Source organism: Scophthalmus maximus, chromosome 22 (genome assembly GCF_022379125.1).
Source record: "Scophthalmus maximus strain ysfricsl-2021 chromosome 22, ASM2237912v1, whole genome shotgun sequence".
Classification (NCBI taxonomy): domain Eukaryota; kingdom Metazoa; phylum Chordata; class Actinopteri; order Pleuronectiformes; family Scophthalmidae; genus Scophthalmus; species Scophthalmus maximus.
In genome coordinates, this window is record NC_061536.1 from 6583156 (window position 1) to 6607438 (window position 24283).

Genomic DNA, 24283 nt, shown 5'->3' on the forward strand with positions numbered 1-24283 from the left:
ATATTTTTTTTGTTATGCAATGCACATGGGAAGGTCTCTACTTCATATTTTGAGTTATTGAGTATTTAAGGCTATTCTATTACATGTATTTGTCAAACAATTACTTTTCACGTCCGATTTTCATGAAAAACTTGACAGTATGACATTAGTATAGATTGAGTGTTAATTGTATTGTACTGTACTGCAACATATACAACTGTACTAAAATAAAACCAGGGAAACCACTTAAGCTGGGCATATTAATTTATATTCACACATCCTGTGTCTCCAGAATCTTGTCATAACTTTAACAACGAATGATTCATTGTCTTAAAAAGACCAGCCCCCTTCTTTAAACCTACTCTTTAAATGACCTTTATTCTAATTAGCTTATTGCAGAATTACCGATTAAAAGGCCCCTAAAGATGTATTTTCTCAGTCAACTTTTTACTTTGTAATATAAGTCTTGAATGGAACAGATTAAATGATTGATTTTCTTTTTTTTACATGAACAGTTTATTAACAGTATTTGGATCTGCTCTTCTCACTGGTTTGAAGTAAATGAGGCTCAGTTGAAAAAAGAGGTGATGTAATGATGCAATGTTCTTCTGCACCAATCACAAGCAACACTTTTTTTCCTTTTCTGTATTTTTTGTTATTTTCATGGGATTAGTGCTGTTATTTTTTTATGGGAATGGTATACCTTTATTTGATGACTAATAGGAAATTATGGGAGAGAAAAATTGGAAATGACAAAGGACCATGAAGGGTCGATGCAGTTTTTGGTTGGTGCCCTAAGCCCTTGGCCACCAGGGTGCCCAGAGATTAGCAACATTTGAATATAAACGTGATGAAAGTTGTGGGGTGTTTTACTTTTTCAGTCGGTTAAATCTGATTGAACCACACTCACAATTTCTGTGTCTGTCAAGAATATAATTCTGATTAGAACACAAGATTTGTGTTAATATGATTGATATGAGGTTATTAGTTGATGCTTAATTATTGCCCATTTATCTTAAATACATCTTTCCTATCCAAGACAAAACCTGGATCATTCTATTTATCGACAGTCTATTTTCTCACAGCTGCTGTTCTGTTCACTGAGCTCTAGGTGGCATCATGTGCAGTCCTTTGAAAAATGGGTCTGTGAAACAGTAGAAGTGAATGAGCCACAGTTTCAGCAGCACACAGAGCCAGGTAATGAGCCATTCACCAGCTTTCTGCTACAAATTAACACACCACTATTACCTCTGTAAATACATATTCAATTATATCTTGAATCTGGAAATGTAGGGTCTGTCATTTATGATCAAGTCGATTTCTGACATTTGAAGATGCAGAAAACAACAATTATTCCATGTCAAACTAAATTTCACGTTATTTTTAGACATTGTGAGAAGCCAAAAACACAGGGATACACAATCATGAATCGTCTTTATTTATGACCAACAAATCTTTATCTCAATTTGACACATTAAACAGAGAATATTGGTTTTAATGAACTGCTACAAATGATACAATTATTCCCCAATACAACTACATCTATACATCTCTCTCCTTCTCTCTCTCTCTATCACATACACACACATACCCACACACGCGCTTGTCTTCCTATAGTTGGGAGGACACTCATCGAAATATTGCATTACCCAGCCACTTACTCTAGCTTTGACCAACACAGCTAAATACCTAACCCCAACCCTTAGCCTTACCCAAACTTAATTCTGTCTCTAACCCTAAAACCGAGTCTTAACCCTCAGTCAGCTCTTCGAAGTTGTGTGGACCAACCAAAATGTCCTCACGACATCAAAATGTCCTCACAAGAGGGTTTTGAATCAAAGCTGGCCCCCACAACTATAGAAAGACAAGTAAACAAACACACACACACACATCCACGCACGCAGGCACACACATAGTCATGTCTCGACTTCAGAGGACATTACTTACATTCTTTTCTCTGGCCTTAACCCTTAAGTACTACTCATTTTACTCTAACCTTAAAAATGTGTTTTGGACACTCGCACACACGCACACATGCACACACACACACACACACACACATGCACACACACACACACACACACACACACACACACACACACACACACACACACACACTACTTAGACCTGCCCTAACCCTGACACAAAAATCTGCCCTTTTCCTAATGAGGGACATGACTTTTGTTCCCAATTTGACAACCCCTCCCCAACTAACTGGTCTTTAAACAGAAATTTGTACCCACAGGTTGTCTATAAAACACACACACACACAAATCAGCGCGCGCGCTTCAGCTCTCATGATCTAGCCTGGGCCGCAGATGATGCCACGTCAAACACAGTGATGATGTCAGATCGGGCCATTGCTTTTAGCAGGTCAGAGCGTCGGAGTGTAGGAGTGGGAACAAACACACACACGGCCTATATAACCTACCACCTAACTATGAAGGAACATGGAAGTCATTAAATCTATACTAATCACCATGACTTCACGGGTTCTGCTGTATTACTTTGTGTGCGTGTGTGTGTGTGTGTGTGTGTGTCTGTGAACTTCAGGATGTGATGACAGGTGACTGTCAACATGCTGTGCGCTCTGCACTCATCAGTGATGATCAGTGAAGGACGCCTGTTTGCTATCAGTTGTTGTTGAGGACCCACCATGAAGCTGTGGAGGAGACACACACGAAAACAGATGCAGACCTTGACCCCAATCAATTAGACACTGAGCACACTTTCCTCCGCACTCTTAGTGTATTTGTGTGTCCTTGTAAGCTTTGACTGTGATTTATTCAGCACTGCTCCGGGTCCTTGTTAGTGGCTACGTGAAGACGTTCTCTATATATTTGGCATCTTGGCCTGGATCTAAAATTGAGTTCTTTGGGGTCATGCATCATTTGTCTGCACAGCATGCAATGAAAAAGTTCACCTCAGGCTGAAAAGGGGCTGATGAATGTTCTTACCAGGAACCAGCATGGTGGTTATGGTCTCAGGTGTTTCCAGAAAGTCAACATTCCCCCTCTGAAAGGTTTTACTGTAGTTGGTCTGCAGGTGACTGGACATACGAAATGAGAGGATTTAATTACTGTTCATGGACTGAATGGAAGGATTCATGTGTTTTTAAATCTACTAATTCTTGACACCAGTCTACGAGGCTATTTGGTAGTAAGAGTCAACAAATTAAAACAATGCAAAACTTCTATAACTGCCATCTGCACTGCATATTGTTGAGGTGTGTTTTATAATTTAAGATGTGCAAGTACAGATCTGAATGACAAACCAAAAGTTTTCAAGTGATGTATATGGTGAGTGCAGGGCAATATGGTCTTAGGTTAGCTCATTAAGGAGTTAGATATAATGTATTTATCCTTGAATAAAGTTATTTCAACAGAAATCAAATTGTTGAAATTTCAGTTACCTAATTAATTGTATAGCAGTGTTTTTGAAACATTTAATTTAATTTTAAATGTATAGCAAATAACAAACTGGACATGGCATGATACAACCACAAGATATATAGTCACATGTTCAGACATAATACGCTGTAAATCATCAAGAGTAACAATCCGGAGTTTCTGCCTTCAGTTCCTCCTTTATCTCTGTTCCCTCTGAGGTTACAGTCGTAGTGACGCTCCTCTGTTGTTTCTTTTTGGTTTTCTTAATGCTTCACGGATTCAGTGTCACTGAGCACAGTGTGAAGCAGACACTTCAAGCTGAGCACAGAAAATATTTTGGGATTCATGTGAACAAGGTCATGGTGCGTTAGTCATGATGCATATGGTGCAAGCGAAATACTTACTTCTTCCACACGTTGTTGTGCTCCCAGAATTCGTAGAGAATGAAGCGTGATTCATTTGCCAGCCGCTGAACTGCAATGCTGCCAAATGCAAAACAAGAGAGAGCTCAAGTCATGCAATCATTAATTAGTGGGCTACATCATGTCCCCTAACATAGCCTCTTGTTTTACACACTGACTGAGTGCAGGGAGTGTGGATCTGTCAAATAATCTTTAATGTGGCTTCACCCTCAAATTATCATCATAAAACATTTTGTCGTGGATTTCAGTGTCAATTAAACGTGGCAACACGACAGAGTAGTTAGAGAAATGGCCAAGACAAAGCACGTAAATGTCGAACACGTCCTGTGGGCAGCTCCATTTATTTTTTTTAAGTGATAACCACAGAGCGATTAGGCTGACAGGGCTGAAGAAATACATTTTGAATCTTTGGCTGGAGAAGGAGAAAATGCACATTGTTTGTTTCATCGACTGACAGAACATGTCGTGGTCAGATGCAAAACTAGAGCCGGAGCATGTCTAGAGTATTGTCAGCATATTACACTGCAGCTCAGTTTTCTATTTTTAGGGTTTCATGATTAATTCAAATTTGTTCATAATCTCGTGAGTTTTTCTAAATGAAATTATGCTACAAATATGAGGCATATGAAGCAATAATTTGAATAGATCTAAATTCTGAGTTACAAGATTCTGAGTTACATAATAGATTATGCTACAAATATATCAAGATGACAGACATAATATCCTTTGTCTAAAATGAAAAAACTAAATGTTTGCTAAGACCACACTGATTCTTCTGATTCTTTAATAAATGTCATTAAACATCCACAATGATTCTTAAACAGTTTATCGCCAGAATATCACCAGAATAATCCCTAAATATGTTTGGGTCAAGTTGGACCCACAATATCTTGAAGAGGCTCTAAGAAAAATATTTAAACAAATAATTTTCTCATGATGACACATTCAAGCTACATGAGTATAGGTTTTTAAAACAGATCAAATCTTCCTGCTGATATAGACTGAATATGATTAAATGTTAATTGTCTTGCTTTAGGGTTTTTGTTCTTCGTTTTTCTGTTAGATTGAATTCGTAAAAAAATTGAAAACGGAAAGAGCATAAATCCCCGATACAAAGTGAACAAAGAAAATTTGAACTGACTGTAGACATCCAGTCTGGGCACAGGCACACTCCATGTACTGTCTGAGAGCCAGACGAAACTCCTCCAGCTCCTCCTCCAGCACAGAGAGCTGCCTCTGGACAATCAGGATGTGCTGCGAGGGAGACACACACACACACACACACACACACACACACACGCACACACACACACACACACGTAAAAGTCAGAGGGTCAGAATTTGCTTATGGTGGAGAGAGTCTGACAGAGCTCAGGGGTATTATACAAATTTGTGTTACCAGTAAAGCTGGTGACTAATGTAGAACCGCACACTGGAATCGTATAAAATGTGTTGATATCTATAATCCAGTGTCTTGGCAGCAGTTTCTTGTGCACCACGCATCAAGGAGAAAAAAAAGCATCAGCATCGTACAAAGGTGTGGACAGAAAAGGAACAAGGCAACCTTTCACATCATGACAATAGAAGACATGCTTATAAATCCCTGAGGCCGACGAGGAGCTGTTGACAGAGGCAGAGGATAATGGGAATAGGAAGTGAATAGTTTGCCCGATGGCCTAGCATACGCTACTGTGTGTGGGTGTGTGTGCGGTGTGTGTGTGTGTGTGTGTGTGTGTGTGTGACCCTGATAAAAAACCCCAGGACTCTCTCTCAGTGGCTAATTAAGGAACATAAACTCTCTCTCTCTCTCTCTCTCTCTCTCTCTCTCTCTCTCTCTCTCTCTCTCTCTCTCTCTCACACACACACACACACACACACACACATACACAGACACACACACACACACACACACACACACTCACCATCAGAGGGTCATCACTGGTTTTCTCTGAGTAGCACATTTATTCCCACTGACACACAGTGTTGAAGTAATTACATTTTGATTAATTCCCACACCCACTGAGATGCCTATCAAATTACTGATGAGACATGACAGGGAAATGCAATATTCATATGCATGTGTTCAGCCATATTCATATGCATGTGTTTTGGTTACTTAGCAGTCCTTCTGAAAAAATGTCACGTAATGAAATTGTTGGTCTCACATGTTAGATATCTGAAACACTCAATCAAATGACAGAAAAATGATAGCCAACTATATTGATCCTTTTAATTTTCGAAGAACAGTCATTCTCTCATTTCTACTTTACGGTTTTCATTATTTGGTGTAATTTTAGAAACAAACAAAAGAACCCAGTTCCTTTGATTTCTTTTCAACACCACACTTTTTTTTGAGCAGCCTGCAGCAGAATGAGGCCAGACTTTGTCATGCCTCCTTTCACATGGAGACAGTATTACAGATGATATTATGATCAAATTTGTTGGGATTTATGAATCTTGCATTTGCACTGTTCTCTATTTGTGAAACATTGTCAATATTTCTGATAGAATTCTGGTTTTGCACTCATATGAATGTATCACGTCAGTGTCTCTGTGACACTGTTGTTTCACATGCTATGTCTAACATGTCACTCCACAAAATCTGAATTATAACATGTCCATCATGTGAATATGTTACAGGTGAAATGCCCCCAAAAAACACATGGGCTTGAATGTCAAACCCTCACATTAGAAAATAATTTTCACACATGTTAACTGTGTGAAACGACAATTTTTTTTATGTATAATAACCTTGAATTTGTCTTCCATGCTTTAGCATGTGGACACTGAGGTTGAGCGTGGGAAGGATAACACACACGCAGGCACACACAAACACGCACAAGCCTGAAGGACATTACATTTGTCAGAAGGCATATGTGGGAAAAACAAATATGCTGTTAATGCTGTAAATATATTGTGCGTGACCTCTGACTTCTCACTGTATACAAGTCTCGTCCTAAAAATATGAATGAATATTGAGGAACATTAAACATAAGGACAAATGGGGTAAAGGAGGTCGGTAAAAAATGCTTCTGACAAGTTTCAGCCCCGCTGTTGCTATGACAACCTCAGAGCGCTCATTGTAAGCCTGGCCTCCCTTTGAGTACGACTCCGTCGTTTGAGAATAGAGAGATGCAAAGTGATCGCCACGGCAAAATGGTGGAAAAGTAGGAGAAAGTCAGTAAACTTACCGATTTGCTCTCCAAGACCTCCTCCTCAGAAGGCTCCAGACGAATCTCCTGCAGAACAAGAGGAAATATGATATGATATGATATGATAAGTTCTTTAAACCCTACAATGGCTGAAAAAAGCTGTAAACACAAGACTGACATTTTGAGTCGATGATGTTGACATTTCCTTTGAGTTTTATTATTGAAGTTGTATGAATGTAAGCCCAATATTCGGTTCTCTTTTGGCTCTGCTCTTGGTATCAACCGCTCGTAAGAAACATAACTGGCTCTTTAGCTGCCAGATGCCCCGCTATGTTCACCAGCTACAGTCAATAACTGTGTCTGAGAATGAAAACAAAAGGCTGAAAGATGCTAAAAAAGTCTGTCAAGTTGGGAGGGAATGCAAAATTGGCAGTGATTCTCTGTGGATCTATTTATATATGATAAAACGTTTTTACACACAAACAGTCATGCGATCTACATATTCATGTTCATGATAGCTGCTGTAAATTTTTTTACTGTCTACATACATCTATCAAAGCCGTTTCCAGCTTTTTTGATTTGTAATCCCACAAACTAAAGCAATGTCTTCTTTCAGCCCCTCGTCACAGGTCACCTAAAGACAACATGTTTCTCTCTGTCCCTCTCCTAGTAGCCAAGACCAAACAAATACAATAATATATCCACATGTAATATCTTCAGCCATCTTTCATCTGAATATTTTTATGTTACATGATAAATCAGCTTGTGTGCATTTCCCGAGGTTTACGGTACAATCTGTTTGTGTGGGAAGGTGTTGTTGAGTGAATAAGTTGTTCTGAATCCACTTGCCATAATTTGTGGTTAATTGGAGAGAGCGGTGTAGAGACCAGATGGTCGGGATGATTTCAGATTGGAAATAAGACGTGGGGAAGCCGGAGAGAAATGTTCAAAGAGAGGGAGTCACCTTTTGTTCGAGGCGGTCGATAAGCTTCTGCAGTCTGTTGACCTGGATCATCCACTGGCTGTCTTCATCATAAATACCTAGAGGAGACGCAGAGAGGAGGAGGGGCTTCACTACGAAAGAGTTAACAACAAAGGTGAAGGGATGAAAGGTGCTGCACACGTTGAGTATATTTTAAACACATTCTCTCCCTGATTACAGTGTCCCAGAAGGCATTTCACGGTTTCATCCTATGTAGTGCAGGACCAGGCCAATCAATAGAAAAGCTTTGAGGCCCGTAATAGCCCTTATAGAGGCTCTGCAGTTGTTTCACACATCTCCTAGCAACCACAGCTGGTGCCATAATGGAGGTGTAATGGAGGAACTGTCTGAGTGCAAACCAGGGGTGTGTGGGGACTTTTACAAGGAGAGGGCGTGCAGGACAGAAGAACCAGCTCTCACAAAATTGTCTTATCATTTTTTGCTAAAACTACTGTTGAAGTACAGTTTCCACACGCATTTGCGCATGTGAATAATAATCGCATGCAATTTCGTAACTGATCTCAGAATGGTGGAAGCAATGGCAGCCATGAACTCCATGTGTAGGGCCATGGGCCAATGCAGTTCAGTGATGCCCTTTACAGGCCAAGGCAGAATAGGCCGGGCTGCAGTGCAGCTGCATCCCACTGTGTGGGGTCTCATACAGCCCTCCACTCTGCAATCGCTGAGATTAAGTCTCTCATAGAGGAAAGGATCAAGTTAAATGGGAAGACAGCGCCAAGAGGAGCTCATACAAAAAAGATCCATCCATCCGTTGGCTATACTGCTTATCCTTTGAGGCTGACAGAGGAGGGCTACACCCTGGAACAGGTTGTCAGTCCATCACATGGCCAACACATGGAGATAAAACAAACATCCCCACTCACATTCACACCAGCTGGCAATTTAGAACCTTGAGTTAACCTATAAGCTGCACGTCTCCCACGACTGTGGGACGAAGCAGAAGTAACCGCAGAGAACCCACGCAGACATGAGGGGAACATGCAAACTTCACAGAGAAAAAGACCCAATATGCGAAAATCGCAGAAAAAGGGCTGCCGCATATTGCCACGACATCTGGTGTCAGTGAGTCAACTGCTTTCTTGAAATATTCCTGTTTCTTTTGCATGCTCAAAGACAGTGCCTGTATCTAATATGAACTGCTGGGGTAATGTGCAGCCCCTGGGGCATGTATAACCCCCTATATCTCTGTAAACCTGCTCACCCCCCTCTTTGAAACCTTCACATTGGAACACGGTGTCTTCTCCTCCCCTGGCCCGTGGAGACACTGACTCTGGCCGAGCAGCAACATGACACAGCGAAACACAACAGAGTGAACATATAACCTCACCTGAATTGACGAGACTAAGCAGCGGGTTGTTGGGAGACAGGCTGCTGTTCCTCTGAAGCCTCCGGTTGGTGCGACGCCCGGACCACTGGATGGACAACACCTCGGGCTTCAGCGGGCCCTGTCTGGGGTCAAAACAGGACAATAGCTATTCTGCCATCACAATATTTTCAGCGTATTTCCTCCTGAAACGGTTGTGACTGTGAAGACATGCTGCGTGACGATTAAAACCCTCTGTAAAACAACATTAAGTGACCTTTTGTTCTACGGTTTATTTGGTTCACTGCACTCGTCATCATAAAACAGATGGGTCCCACTTGAAAAAGAAAACTATCTGCTGACTCACAACCACAGAACGTGCCTGTGTAATTTGAGCGTTATTTGAGTGTACTCATTTGTACCATAGAAGAAGAGGGGTCACAGGGCGACCCGATGGCTGAGTGGTTTGGGAAGAATACCACTTGGGTTTGTGGTTTATCCTCCGTTGGACCATTTACTGAATGTGATTCTCTGACTATTAAATAAAAGACAAAAAATACCACAATATCACTTGATTTTATCTGAGGTGCACAATTGAAATTCAGGACTTCTATTTACTATTTAAGATGGTACCAATGTGACTGAAGCCCATGGTCTCATGGATGTTCGTCTTGGCTGCGAATGGATCTAGCAAACCTTAAATTTGCTCGGCTTTCATTATATTTGTACATCATTTTTGGTCTGAGAGTGAAGCTAATGCCAGTGACAAGATATGTGCAGCCGCAGGGTGACATCACCTGAGATTTATCTTACTGCTGTCAAAGTTGTTAGGCCCCACATCTTGACAAGACCTCAGGGTGACTGCGGGGATGCTTTGTGTGACTGTAGGTAAATTCACACGCACATATTTATATATGTGTGTGTGTGTGTGTGTGTGTTTGGGATCTTTACTTTTAATTACTCAAAAAGGCTCTTGTTAAAAGTCTCTCCCCCGACCATTTTTCAGATTTAACACTGCAGCCCTGCAAGATATTCAAAGTCCAAAGGTAACAAAATCCACCTACTCAGCTCTACACTAAAATGGACCTCTACCACATTATTCTCGGTAAGTAAGCATTACCCCCCAAATGTTGAACTATTGCTTTAATCCACTATTTTATAACCAGCACTTTTAAGATTTGACCATATGGTATGTGGTAGAGAATGATCTTTTGTAAAGAAGTATTTTAAATGCTCCCAATCCAATAGTTAGCCAAGTTAAGTCAGAATTATTTACATACACATTTACAGTATTTATTTACATTATTTACAACACAACAGGAGTTGGGCCATAGTGCTTCACAATCAAGGCAAAGGAAAGCAACACAAGCATGGAAAAAAAAGGTTGAGGAAGTGCAATGGTTGAAAAAAAAAAATCTGTGCATATTCCTAAACTTAGAAATGCTTCACACAACAAATATTTATACTGGTGAGGTGTTTTTATTTAATGTCCCATATGCCTCTGAGTCAAGCTAAGCATCCATGAATGTGAGCTCCGGTTTGTTCACAGCCTCTTCACACAAACAGTGTATACCTGACCAGAGAAACCTATTTAAAGCCACTAGAGAAACAGTTAGATCCTCTAGATGGTTGGAAGAAGGGGAGTGATTGCTTTCAGGAGCACAAGGGACTTTTCAAGTGTCGCTGTTGAGAGATGGACGCTGGATGAGAAGAAGCTACTCTGGGAGCGAGAGGCAGTAGCACTTTGAAATAACACAAGAGGGACACAGAGAGAGAAAGAGACTTTCAGGGGAGGTGAGAAGAGGAAGGGAAGACAGGACGAGTTTGTGAAGGTCACTCTGACTCAAATGCTGGTTATCATAGCCCATATTTTTTTCCCCGTGAGAATTTTTAGATTTGGTCGTACACCTCTACCTAAAATTATTTGTGTTTTTCGATCAAAGAGGCTAGAAAGGAAAATAGAGAGGGATTAACTCTTAGGTTTCTATGTTTGACATGTGACGAGAGGGGATACAAAACAAATGTGCGTCACATTCACCCACACACACACACACACACACACACACATACACACACACTCACTCACTCACTCACTCACTCACACACACACACACACACACACACACACACACACACACAGACACACACGGCCACACACTAATTGCATGTGTAATCTTCTACACTGGTGAGTCATCATCACCAATGACGCGAGCACACCGGGGGCATGCCTGAATTCTGAATGCAGACACAGACTGATCGAATACTGCATGCACCCAAACCTGCTGCGTGTCATTATAACACACACACACACACTCACACACGCGCACACGCGCGCACACACACGCACACACACACACGCGCGCTTACACAAACACAAGCACACACTCAAAGAGTCCCCTCAGGCTTCATCATTAATGAACCAATGGTTCACGCTTCTCACTCACAGAAAGCCAGCGGTCAGTGTTCATTCTTTCATTATCAGATACACATGATATTCATTTCATCAAAGTCACATTGAGGTCATACTGTACTTTTATACAGATTCCTACAAATTTAAAGTTGGCATTAACTGATTAACAGAATGAAATAACTCTTCAACAGCATGTATTTACCTCTGCCTATAGTTTGTTTTCTTTTTCAGTGTTCTGATTCTGTTGTGTCACAACCAGTGGCATCTACCCTCCACATTTGATTTGTCTCACATCTTACAAATAGCGTTTTAATTTGCTTCCTCCATTTGCTTATATACTTCCCAACAGAGATGGGATCTGCATCGTGATCAAATTAATAAAGGATTATAGATTTGTGCTGGATCACAAGGAGGAGCGGGCGGAAACCGTTCTGTTGCTTGGCACCTTTGGTAGCTGTGAGAACTGTAATTATAGTCGCCACTGTACAATATATTTTCAGACTAATTGTTTGTGTGCGTGTGTGCATGCATGTGTGTGTGCGTGTGTGTGTGTGTGAGGGACATAAGAAGTCTTGGTTCTTACTTCTCCTGGCGAGTCTGTTCGGCTGTGGTTTCCATCGCGCACTCGAGCGAGCTTTGAAGAGAATGCAGCTGATTGGTTGTCTCCTTCAGCAGGAAGCGGGTCACAAACTGCTCCAGGTGGGTGGACTCCTGATAATCCTGTCAGTCGAGATGAGGAGGAGGAATTTAGAGTAGGAGGAACAAGGGGAGCCGTGACAGGTTTCACATGCCAGCCAAGAGTCACTCAACGTCCAGGCGTCCCCCTGCTAATTAAAAGATGCCGACATTCACTTGGAAAAGATTACATAAGACTGCTGCAGGAGAGGAAGAGGAGGAAGAGGAGGAGGACGTCAAATCCTTGGTCTTGACGTTAGACATCTCTTATCTGCTAAAATCCACCCACTAAACTGTTTTCGATCAATCATGCAGGTCTGATGTCAGTAATCTGTCAATCCACCTGTCTGGTCATTGTTTCCCCCAAACATATACACATGCAGGACGGAGAGTTTTATACTCAGTTTAATACGAATAAACATTTGTATATTAATTACATTTGTACAGATTGATACCTGAAAAAACTGGGAGGATATGAGGATTCTGGGCAACTTATTCATTTTACTTTAGACAAAAACAATAATTCGTTCATTCATAAATGGAGATCTGTGACTTTGACAAACTTCCCCACAGTGATTAAACTTGTTCTCATTTTTTCACATTAGTTCCATTTTACATTTCATAATCTAATTTGAGTGGGGTTTTTTTATTTAGGGACAGACATAATATCACAATGTGGAATCCTTAAAAATTAAATATAAAATGAATTTCAATTGAACTTGGGGCGTTAAAGCAGGTAATAATGGATTTTCTGGTGATCATTTTTGAAATCATCTTATGAAGTTGTTGTGTCCCATAGGACAATGAATAGTTGTCTATTTGCCTATCCAGCAGACACAGTGCAACGCATCCTGTATTTGGAATCATAATTCTGCCCACTTGACCAATCAGACAACCAAAACAAAATTTAAAGAAAAAGATTACTGGAGCTAATCATTCCTTGTTAAATTGTTCCATTATGTTAAAAAATATTTTTAAGCCCCAAAAAAACAAAACAGCAACTATATTAAACAATCATCTGCACCTTCAATCAAAAATTGCATCTGAAAAATAATTTTCTTCCAAACCAAGCAATATTTTGCTGTTGTTTGCTGGTGATATTATTTTTGGAAAGCGGATGGAGAAAAACAAATCAGACTGAATGACATTCTGGGGATGTTTTGGATCAAATCAAAGGGGAGTGAGTGATGCTTGGCACAATAGAGTTTGATATTTGCATCTGCTCCCAAAGTGTTCAGCACCGCATGTGTTTGTACACTCATTTAACAAAAGGTTTAAAGGGGAAAAACCAATACAAGTTAGATTACAGAATCCCTAATGCATGAACAGGAATGTGTGTGTGTGTGTGTGTGTGTGTGTGTGTGTGTGTGTGTGTGTGTGTGTGTGTGTGTGTGTGTGTGTGAGACAGAAAGAGAAATAGAGGCAGAAAAATAGAACTGGGTTTCAGTTTTTTTGCCTGTTGGTAATTACTGCATTTTCAAAAGTACAAAGAGGATGCGGTCCCTCACACACACACACACACATACACACACACACACACACACACACACACACACACACACACACACACACACACACACACACACACACACAAATACACACACACACACACACACACACACACACACACACACATCCTAATTACAGTATGTTGAGCAGGAGTCTTCACATGAGAGAGCTGAACTCTCTCAGCAGCTTCTCCAGAATACAGAGCAGATCATTAATGTCAGGTTTATTCCCAATTGTCTTCTCACCAGCAAATCTGACCAAAGAAGACTGAACAACTGGACAACTTGTTCCAAACGTGACAGACAACAACAATTAAATACACAAAATCATTTGTATTCTAAAAACCCAGAATCATTATTGGTCCTAGGGTTTGTTTGATCCTTTGACATTACGACAATCAGAAAACACACACTCACACTCACACACACTCGCACACACACACACACACACACACACACACACACAAACACACACACACACACACACTTGAACATTCACTCAGTGAGAGTGAGTCATAACAAAACAGGTAAAGGTCAATCTCCAGGCTACCATCTGAGCATAGATTACCTCCTGTGATCTGTACCTGTGTGTGTGTGTGTGTGTGTGTGTGTGAGTGTGTGTTTTCTGATTGTCGTGTGTGTGTGTGTGAGTGTGTGAGTCTGTGTAGTCTGCCTGATTTTTTTCTTTATTTCCCCTCATCTTTCTGTTCCAGTCGTACAAAAAGGTAAAATGAGTGCTTTGTTGGAGCCTTATAGTTTTCAGTGTCAGCATCTGACCCCACACTGCTGTCCAGATCATAACTTTCTACAGTAAAACTTTTACTTATGACTATAATCACATTTACATTTTTTTCAAATATCCTGATTGCACATCATCAACTGTCAATAATCGCAAAAGTGAGAAAATTAGATGCTTGATATGAGAAATGCAACTGCCACTGATTCGACCCAAGTTGCACCATGGTATTCAGTAATACCTCACTGTGTTTGTGTCGTACAAATTACAGACTAGATTCAAACTAGTGATTTGCCTGATCAGATTGCACCATTCAAAAATTAGGTAGCTGTAATCAATATTTCCAATATGTACCAATATGTCAAATAACACCGTCACGAAAGGGAATGCTTGTGGTGATGAACAGAAAATTCCCTGAATCTGCTGCTCCCTTCAGTTACGCGAGTCATAGCTCATCTGGCCTGTTACTGTTTTTGGTTCAATCTGACCGCTCTAATTACTGTAAATCACTTTAATTTGTCGAAGCCAAACAAATAATTAAATATTATCAGACAATAACTAGCGTAACTGCCGCTCAGTAAAAACTCATCTGAATGTAAGAACTAGTTTATATGGTGCACCCTGTTTAGTGATGTTTACATCCACACTAGACTAATAAACTAGTGTATTTTAATTTCATTTTCCTGAATTAACGTTTGCATTTTATTCTACAGCAACTGTTAAGCGTTAGCATTCATTCAACTTCCTCTATATTTGCAGATGAGCACCTGCAACCTGCTCGGAAAGATGTGGAGTCAAATCTGAAGGAGGTTGCGTACGAGAAACCTTCAAATAGCTTTGGCAAGAATATCTTTGGAAAATGAAACGTAAATTATGGCTTTTACATATAGTCTGATTTAGAGGCACAATCCTGTTCACAGATGTTGTTATGTGCAGAGGAATCTTCAATAAGAAACACCTCGAAAATACACACACACACACACACACACACACACACACACACACACACACACACACACAGGCAGCCCCCTCACACACATCCACAGCCAGAGACCACCCACTCAAATACACGTACAGTTCAACAGAGAGGACTGATCTTTAATCCAAGACCAATGCAGCATCAGTTCTCCTCCTCGCTCTGCCTATAATATATAGATAATGGATCACACGCAGAATAATGCAGCACATCGTTCGTTACTTCTCTCCCTTTTCTTGGGCTACGGCTCAGGGTCAAAGAAATTCCAGAGGCTTCAAGGGGTAAACACTTTAACAGGGTTCCTCGGGAGACAGCAGTGGTGTGAAAACCTGTCTCTGTTCCACAGTCTAGTGTAGTAATTTGTTGTTTCTTTGGTCAATAAATCCTTGGTTCTATTCAATTTGTGCACTAATAATTTGTTTTCATTTGAGCTCAAATATCCATTTTGTAGAGTGCAGTATGTCTGCGAGGGAACTGCGGGTGTCAATGGAAAAAAACAATAGTTTTGTCCTGTTTTTCCTGTTTCACCTCCTGCTCCCTGTCCACTTGGAGAATAGAAAATGATTTCAGGTGCAATTTGATTTTCGCACCTGATCACAACTTGTTGGGGTCAAGGAAATATTGCAAAGGAATTGCAAAAGTATTGTTGAAACCTGTTTCAAGAAAAATACCTTTCACTTCAAGTGAAGAGTGTGAAGAAGACTGTGTCTGCTTCGGCGCAGATCTGAGCTTCACACTGATTGTCATGTGTCAGATGAGACACCACAGAGAAGAGTGGTAGAATGAAAAACGAGCTCTCCCTGCAGATCTAGTGAGTCCTCATGTGTCGTCATCGTCAAATTGTTTTCTCTTGTCCTTTTTTTCCTTCCATCATCTCTAATTCTTTACGTCCATCTCTGATGATCTGGTAATGATTAAAGGTTCTCAGCTTTAGCCACATCTCTACAGTGAGATCCAGAGGATGCAAAGCATTTTACAAACGGTCAAGTGTATTTGTAACGCAGCCACAGCCCATTTATTCCCTCGTCTATGTTGGCTACGGCTCCAAAAAGAATCATAAAATGTTTTGTTCTGCTGGTTAATTAGTGAGACCTCGCTCATCCTTTTTTCGCTCTGTAGTGGAAATTGGATTTATGAGAGATCTGAGGAACCCAGCTGGGCGAGCAAAGGTGCATGCTGGGAGTGGTTTGCACCGTAAACCTTCAATGCCACACTGTGAGTAAATCAAACATCCCTGATTATCATCATTATGTGCACAACATGAGATGTCAGAGTGTGTGTGTGTGTTATGGGTGTGTTACAAGGATGTAAATTAGAATGAATACACTGTTGGAGGCTCGTTTCCCTCTTACTACTGTGTGAGTGTGTGTGTGTGTGTGTGTGTGTGTGTGTGTACCAAATAATTCATAATTGCATGGATGGACTTTCACCATACTTGGTGGGAATATTCCATAAGAGGGTAACTCCAGCTGATTAACTTTTCGAAACGCAGCGGCCAAAGGTCAAAGGTCAAGATCATTCCATTTGGATTACACAGATTCAACATTAACACACTAATAAACCTAATGTGATGCATTTGTGTAAGTCAAATACACAATAACCAGATTTATATATTTATAATCAATAAATGCACTTTGCTTAAAAGAGCCAGTTTATGTATTAAATATTAATAAAGCCTCTTTGCCTTGAAATCACATTGGGTTCTGTGTAAATCTGTGTATTCCAAATCGATGGATATTTGATATGATATGTATGTATTCTATTAATATTTTGGTTCATCGGATTCTCTGCTCTTTCAGATCTTACCTTCTTTGTTTTGTCCATGGCCGTCAGTATGGACTTATTCAGGTCTTCTAAGGCGCCGAGAACATTCTCATATTCACTAAGGTGCTGCGAGAAATACTCTTCACAGCAGAGGGACAAACAGGAAAAAGAGAAACATTTTGTGAGTTAAACAACTAGGACAGGGCTTTAGGTGTTGTGTTGAAGCAGCATTAGTGTGACACCTCTGTGACACAGCAGTGACACAGCCTGTAGGGGTTGGTCATAGAGCATGTGACCACGGCTAACACGGTTCTTTCCTTATGCTGGGAAAATGTCAAATAGCATCTGAGTCCATGGTGCTCCCGACCGCAAGAGGCACAGCAAGATAAACCGAGCAGAAGAGTAAAGCTTCTAATTTGTAAAAAAAAATCTAAGTTGTATTCATTTAGATCACTCACCACAGAGTTCATCGGTGTCCACATTGCTGAAAGACAAAAACAAAATTTGAGAGATATTTAGATGAAAAATATTTTATCAAAAACAAATGCCTCCCCCCTGGACTCTGATTTGGTAAATCACTGTGTGATTAAAAATGAGAGCAAGTGAAATATGTCATGAGAAATTTGGCTATATTTTCATCCCCCAGAGGTGCGAGACCCTGGATTCTTCAACAGAAAAACCATGAAAAAATCTTGGTTGTTTGTGATGATGAAGGTCCATGCATGAGCGTGTCTGTAACAGTTGAATGAGGCTTGCGAATTACACATGCGGCTTTAACTCTATTCCACACAAACTGTAGCCAAGGTTCACAGGGGGGGAAAAGTGCTGCAGCAATCGATTGGTCCAAACAGGAGAAAACACTTAGAGCCACAGAGGACAGGTCGGTACTGAGGAGGTAAAGCAGAGGTTAGACACTAAACTGACAAACAGACTAAAATCTCTCTTACTTGTGTTGCTGGCAGCCTGGATGATCTGCCATTTCAGGATACTTTATTTACTAATAGACCAAACGCAACTGAAGGGCTGAATACAACTGTGATGTAAAGACTATTACACTAATCTGGCTTATTTTAGAATCAGCGCTGAAACGGTAACAAAACTGCAATTGCCCTGGAAAGCAAAATTTGATCAAAATGACTATAATTCCATGCTTGAGGCTGAGTTGGGCATCAGAATTTTGTCCAAAGCTTTGATCCAGAATGACATATCTCATCAGCTATTGGATAAACCCCCTGAGAAAATGAATGCAAGGACTTTGCTGATCCCTGACTTATTTATCGCACAGTAACAACAAGCTGGAACGGAAACATTTCAACCGCTCTTGACAACAGACAACACAGACTAATCTCCGTCTTCCCATGTTTGAATTTGCTGAAATGCAGCTTTTGTGTGTATACTTATACATCTCCCGTAATAGCAGAATATTAATCTGCAATATAATTCAATTTGTGTATCGTCTTCTACTGACCTGTGCTCCTTTTCCTGACATGACAGTGATCTCCCTGCCGCCCACTGCTGTTAGCAGGAGTCAGCTGCTGAGTATCAAAGGCAGTCTTAAAGGCTTCCAGCAGATCAAGGCTGAACGAGTGGCACAATCAATATTCACACATGCTTTACGGATTGAATAAGACCTCGCATTCAAGTCCCATCAAACACAGAGCACTGATGTCATGCATTTCAATCTCCCTTTTTGAGCCTCTGGATCAGGAGAGTAGGGAAATGGAAAGTAAAGTGTTCTATAATTAATGAAATGTTCAATAATGAAATATTATTAGTTGCCACATAATAAAAAGTATGAAAAAGGAACCCAGTGTGGAAATGGACCATCGACCTATTGCTGGTATAAATGTATTCATTTACATATTCATTTTCTCAGCCAAATATTATGTTTGTATGTTAGTATATTAGAATTAAATTAGAACATTATAAGTGAATCAAACCAAAAAAGTATGAAATGGAAGAGGTTGTGGTATGTTCAACAAAATGTTTGAGAGTGGGGGGCAGAAGTGGAACTACTTAAATAGATGAAAGGTGATAAAAGTTTAGATAAATATTGTATTGCAGTGCTATATTATAAGCATGAACTGAATCCTTACGTAAAAGATATAGAAACGCGCGACAGGCTGAGAGACATTTGTCTGACATGTGTCTCCTGTGTCCTGCAGAGGGACGACGCACAGCATCGCTGTCTGAAGTGCTTCTCTTCACATCTTGGGCCGTCATCGCTTGAACAATACTGAGCTTATGAATAAATAGAAAACTCTGATCAGAGTGTGGCCCATTCCCTCTACATATTTTATATGACAGAAGTCACTTTCTTTGGGATCATATTCTGTACACTTTAGAATACAGTGATAAACAAATTATTTCAAAACATCGTAGCCTGCTGAGTCTGTCCCACTTGGTTTTGAAAACATGCCGAGACCATTTTCATTTCAGCACACAAAAAATGAACTGGGCACAAATGATTATTTCTGCCAAATGTTGCTCCATTTGGTGACACACTCAATCATAATAGGGGTGCCCAAAAAATTCAATCCATCAAACGATGTTTTCACTGCTTCCATTAAGGACACTGACACATTTAAACATTATGTATTTTGTGATATTACAGAACTACGATGTATGTATATTGTGAATTGGATTTTAACGTTATGCTTATATACTTAGTTTTCTTCCTCCTTCCTTTACATAGACATCCAGTAAAGTATTGTAATTAACAAAAGGTGATAGTGCAAAAAGCAGGTTTAATGGGCATGGGTAAAGACAAGTCTGCAAAACAGTGGAGTGAAACATGTTTTCTCTGCTTCATGAACATGCAAATACACTGGTTTTATCACAGAGGTGAATGAAACACAAGTTCAAACCAACATACTTTGCAGGCTAAAGTGTACACTGCAGTTCTTCTTGTATGAACCATCTGTGACACCCACCTCTCCTCCATCACCCAAATGTCAACTCTGTCTTCCACAACGGAATCAAAGATAAAGCAACCAAGGGACTTACTCTGTGTTATGGGTATCGATTGTGTGGAAGAGCTCCTTCAGCTCCTCAGCTGTCAGGACGCCATCGGAAAAGTAGGATTTGAATTCATCGAAGGAAAGCTTCCCGTCGTCTGGGGAACAGAGCACAAATGCAGCTTGTCAACAACGTGTGAGGACTGGTTCAGTCAGGGCTGCAGCATCCTCTGTCCATTCCTCAATGTTCCATCAGGAAAATTGGTTCAGTAACATTGAATCTTCGGTAACCCACAGAAGACGCACGGTGATATAAAATACAAGAGGCCCAATCAGCTAGATAAAGCGTCAAGTGTGTGCATGAGGACAACCATCCACAGGCAACTTGTTTTTCACCCAGCTGTGGACTCACTTGTGTGTTTCTTTTTATGTCTGACATGAGGTGGTGAGCTTTAAATTTTCACTGCTGAGGTCGTGTTCAGTCCGAATGTCATGTCACTGTCGATGATGTGAGCATGAGCCCCTTTTGAAGGCTGTCCAAAGGCACACACACACACACACACACACACACGTAAAAACGAGCACACGGTGACTCACAGTCACTGAGCTCAGAAATAATCTTGGAACGGACGTGACATGTAAGCGCTGCTGTTCACACGGCACTAAGAACAAACATGTGGGACGACTTCTCATCTTCCTGCATGATAAGACCTGAAGTCACTCACAGCGTGGGACATTTGATGAATAATGAAGCTTGTCATTACCGTGTGAATAATGAATTCTGAAAAGATATTTTTGGTCATTTATGTTAAAGATGTTCAAAATGCATGCTACTAGTAACCGGTTCGCTCCCACTTTAACCAATCCAGCGGTTGACACGACCAATCTATCTTCTGATCTAACTAAATGCAAGTAAACCTACTTCCCAAAATGACAAATTATTCCTTTGAGTGTTTGAGCATCTTGTCTCCCTTTTTGCAGCAAAGAAAATCTAAATGTATCTTTTACTTTAATTTCAATAATCTGTAATAGTTCGTATATTATTTTTTTAAGGAACATACAAAGGTCTACTGCATGTGTTCCTCAAGATAAAGTGCTTTTGATATTTGGGATTTAAGAGGTATTTTATTTCATTCAACAGCCTATCAGTCTGACTTGAGTGTAAAAATCGGAGTTATTAAATTAAAATGCAAGGCCTGTGTGCCATCACTTTGCTTTGATTTCTCTGGAAAAGTGCTTTTTGAGAAAGTGTAGTTTCAGGGGAGCAGGGTGAATGGAACAGACTTGAATTTATCAACAAACGTTTTTACACTACAGAAGAGAGTGGAAGTGGAAACACCATGAGAATTTCCGCTGAGTCTCAAACCATGAACCTCTAAGTTATTAAGTGCTGGCTGCCATGATAAAAGTGTCTGAACTGGTCAAAAATCTTAATGTCTATCTTCATTAATGCTCCAATACTGAGCCTCAAAGGGCATGGTCAGTTTTCCTGTCACCATGGAAACTGAGAGAGTATCGGCAGAGTCATGAACCGAATTTCATTGAGAAAGTACGTCTGTTTTCACATGTGAGAAAGAGGAAGAGGGTCATGCCAGAGACATATGAATGTGTTTGATAGTTACCATTTTTATCAGCTCTCCGTAAAATCTGTAAGGAGAAAAATGGAACACGAGGTGTGTCAACAAAGGTTTCACATCATCAAAGTTAAAAGAAGTTTGTGTGCGTGTGTGTGTGCGTGTGGGAAAGTCATCGATCACACTCTCAAAAGCAGAGTGTCATTAAATTATTGATAGTGCTGCCCCACAGTCCAGAGGAGATGAAAGGCAGCGTGGCAATGACCACATCAGCTTTAAAAGGTTTGAGGCCAACAACCTCAAAATAGCATTTCCCCCTCCTGTCATGTTGGCACTCGTGAGGTATAATCTGAACATGCTCTATATGAGTCTATTTACACATCATCACTATAGGCTAAATATGACTGTATAATCCTTTATCCTTTTAAAATCGAATGCGTCCTACTTTTCTTTCATCTTTCATCATTCATGAATTTCAAACACCAAATATTTGATGGTTGCAGCTTTATAATTGTGAGAATTTGCTACTTTTCCTACAGTAACTAAATATCTTTGGTTTCTGGATTGATGGTTGGACATAATGATGAATGGTAAATCGATTAATCAAGAAAATATACCTGCAGATTAATCAACAATGGAAACAATGAATCTGCCTTCCAAATACGCTACAGGGCTACTCGTCTTTCTGCTCTTATGTCACACATTCATTGCCATTAATGTCTTGAATGTCTGTAACCACTTATGACATCGTCTCATCTCATCCAAATCAGTGTTTTGCATCCAAGGTGTAAAATGTATAAATCTTACAGATAATATACAACAGCATCAACATGAAAGAGAAAAACACACATGGAGACACAACACATGCAACCTGTAACAGGATAACGACTATCTGGAGCCAGTGTGTGTGTGTGTGTGTGTGTGTGTTTTAATGAAACAGCAGACTGAGAATCATACAGGAGATGTCGAGAAATAAGAGAATCAAGACTGTCAACAGCACATGTTGCATGTGGTTTCATTCCCGGTCAGTCAGTGCCAGAGGATAAAGCCTGTGTTCAACAGCAGTGACACATTTGATCTGATGAATACGACTTCACACTTTTATTAAATATTGGCTCCCATGTGTGCATGCACTCCCCTGCATCTTTCAGGCACTGAAGGCAGGTCTATGATGAAGATGTTCAATTTCAGTGAAAAAATGGAGGAATGTGGGAAATATAATTGGGTGGCAGATACGGAGGCACAAAGCAGAGTCATGAAACAAGCGCTTCTCTCTGAGACGCACTTGAAGAGGATCATTAGCTGCACTGATACATATATAGAATGAGAATTTAATGATTAAATCCTCAGCATCTAAAAGAAATCAAGTTTTATGAATCCAAGTCTGATGTATTCAAAGAAAAAAAAAAGATTCGTTTCAACTTTTTAGATGTAAATTTGTTGCATAACTAATTTGGATTATTAAGGTCAACAAGAATTACACCCTGATTTACATTTAAAAAAGTAGATCTCTCGTCACCACCAGCCTTTGACAGCATGGAGCTAAATTAAAGGTCAGGCTTGTCAAATTCATTCATTCCACACAAGGAGGAACGGTCTGTACCCTGCATTACATTACAGGGATCCACATTAACTCAGGTTATCCCACACCCTTAACAAATAAATCACTGGAACTTTGACTAGACAAATAAAATACATTTATTCATATTTATATTTCTCTAAGTAGAATTGAAAAATATATTTTTTTATAATTGTTTTACATTGATTGCTATTCAATTGATTGCTATTGTAGGCTATGGATTATTACAACATCAAAAACATCAACAAACAATACCCCAGAGTCAGCATTAATGAGAATATTAAATTCTTTGTGTTCTCTGAGTAAGGATCAAACATCTTTTACTTACATCAATGAAAATCGACATTCCCTTCTTGAGCTCCATTTGAGCGCTGGGCTCCTCGCACACACACGGAACCTCCTCGGAACAGTCCATGCTCTTCAATGTGGCTCCGGTATTACACTGCAGGGGAATGTGATCCGCTCCAGTCTCTTAACTGATCGCTGGTCAGAAACAGCGACACCGAGCTTCTGTCAAACCAGCCATACTCAAAACAAACGACTTCCAAAGTAAAGTTCCACCATTTAGCCCATTAACTCTACAAAAGCCATGATTTAAAAAAAAAAAATGGCATCAATCCGTCAACCTCATCGTGTTAAAGCTCAGACGTGTTGTAATTGTATTTGCAGATTATTTAGACTGTACATTCTGTACATCTTTGGTTCACTCACTCCGTCACATTTTACGACAAACGCACTGAAATGGCACGTGCTTTTATTTTGACAAAAAAAAAATCATCACACTTCCTGAGACAAGGCTACAGGCTGAGTGTTGACTGTTTTGTGTCCGTCACAGTTTAGTCATGTGTCAGCTGCT

The 24283-nt window shown here is 40.2% G+C and overlaps 1 protein-coding gene across 2 annotated transcripts; it reads right to left on the bottom strand.

Moving 5' to 3' along the window:
* Window positions 1–1396: 1396 nt before the first annotated feature.
* Window positions 1397–23908, bottom strand: necab1 (N-terminal EF-hand calcium binding protein 1). 2 transcript variants are annotated; one of them, XM_035621387.2, is made up of 13 exons: window positions 23756–23908; window positions 21897–21921; window positions 20324–20432; window positions 17776–17801; window positions 17360–17457; window positions 12242–12378; window positions 9273–9394; window positions 7907–7983; window positions 6982–7029; window positions 4932–5044; window positions 3773–3850; window positions 2937–3028; window positions 1397–2641 (listed from the first exon to the last, which is right to left on the bottom strand). In XM_035621387.2, exons 1-13 carry the CDS (start codon window positions 23840–23842, stop codon window positions 2613–2615), a joined length of 1041 nt encoding a protein of 346 aa, XP_035477280.1. In that variant the 5' UTR covers window positions 23843–23908; the 3' UTR covers window positions 1397–2612. The 2 variants fall into 2 exon arrangements, with proteins under 2 accessions (XP_035477280.1, XP_035477281.1); XM_035621388.2 differs by lacking the exons at window positions 20324–20432; window positions 21897–21921; window positions 23756–23908 and adding an exon at window positions 18265–18779.
* Between the last annotated feature and the right edge of the window lie 375 nt (window positions 23909–24283).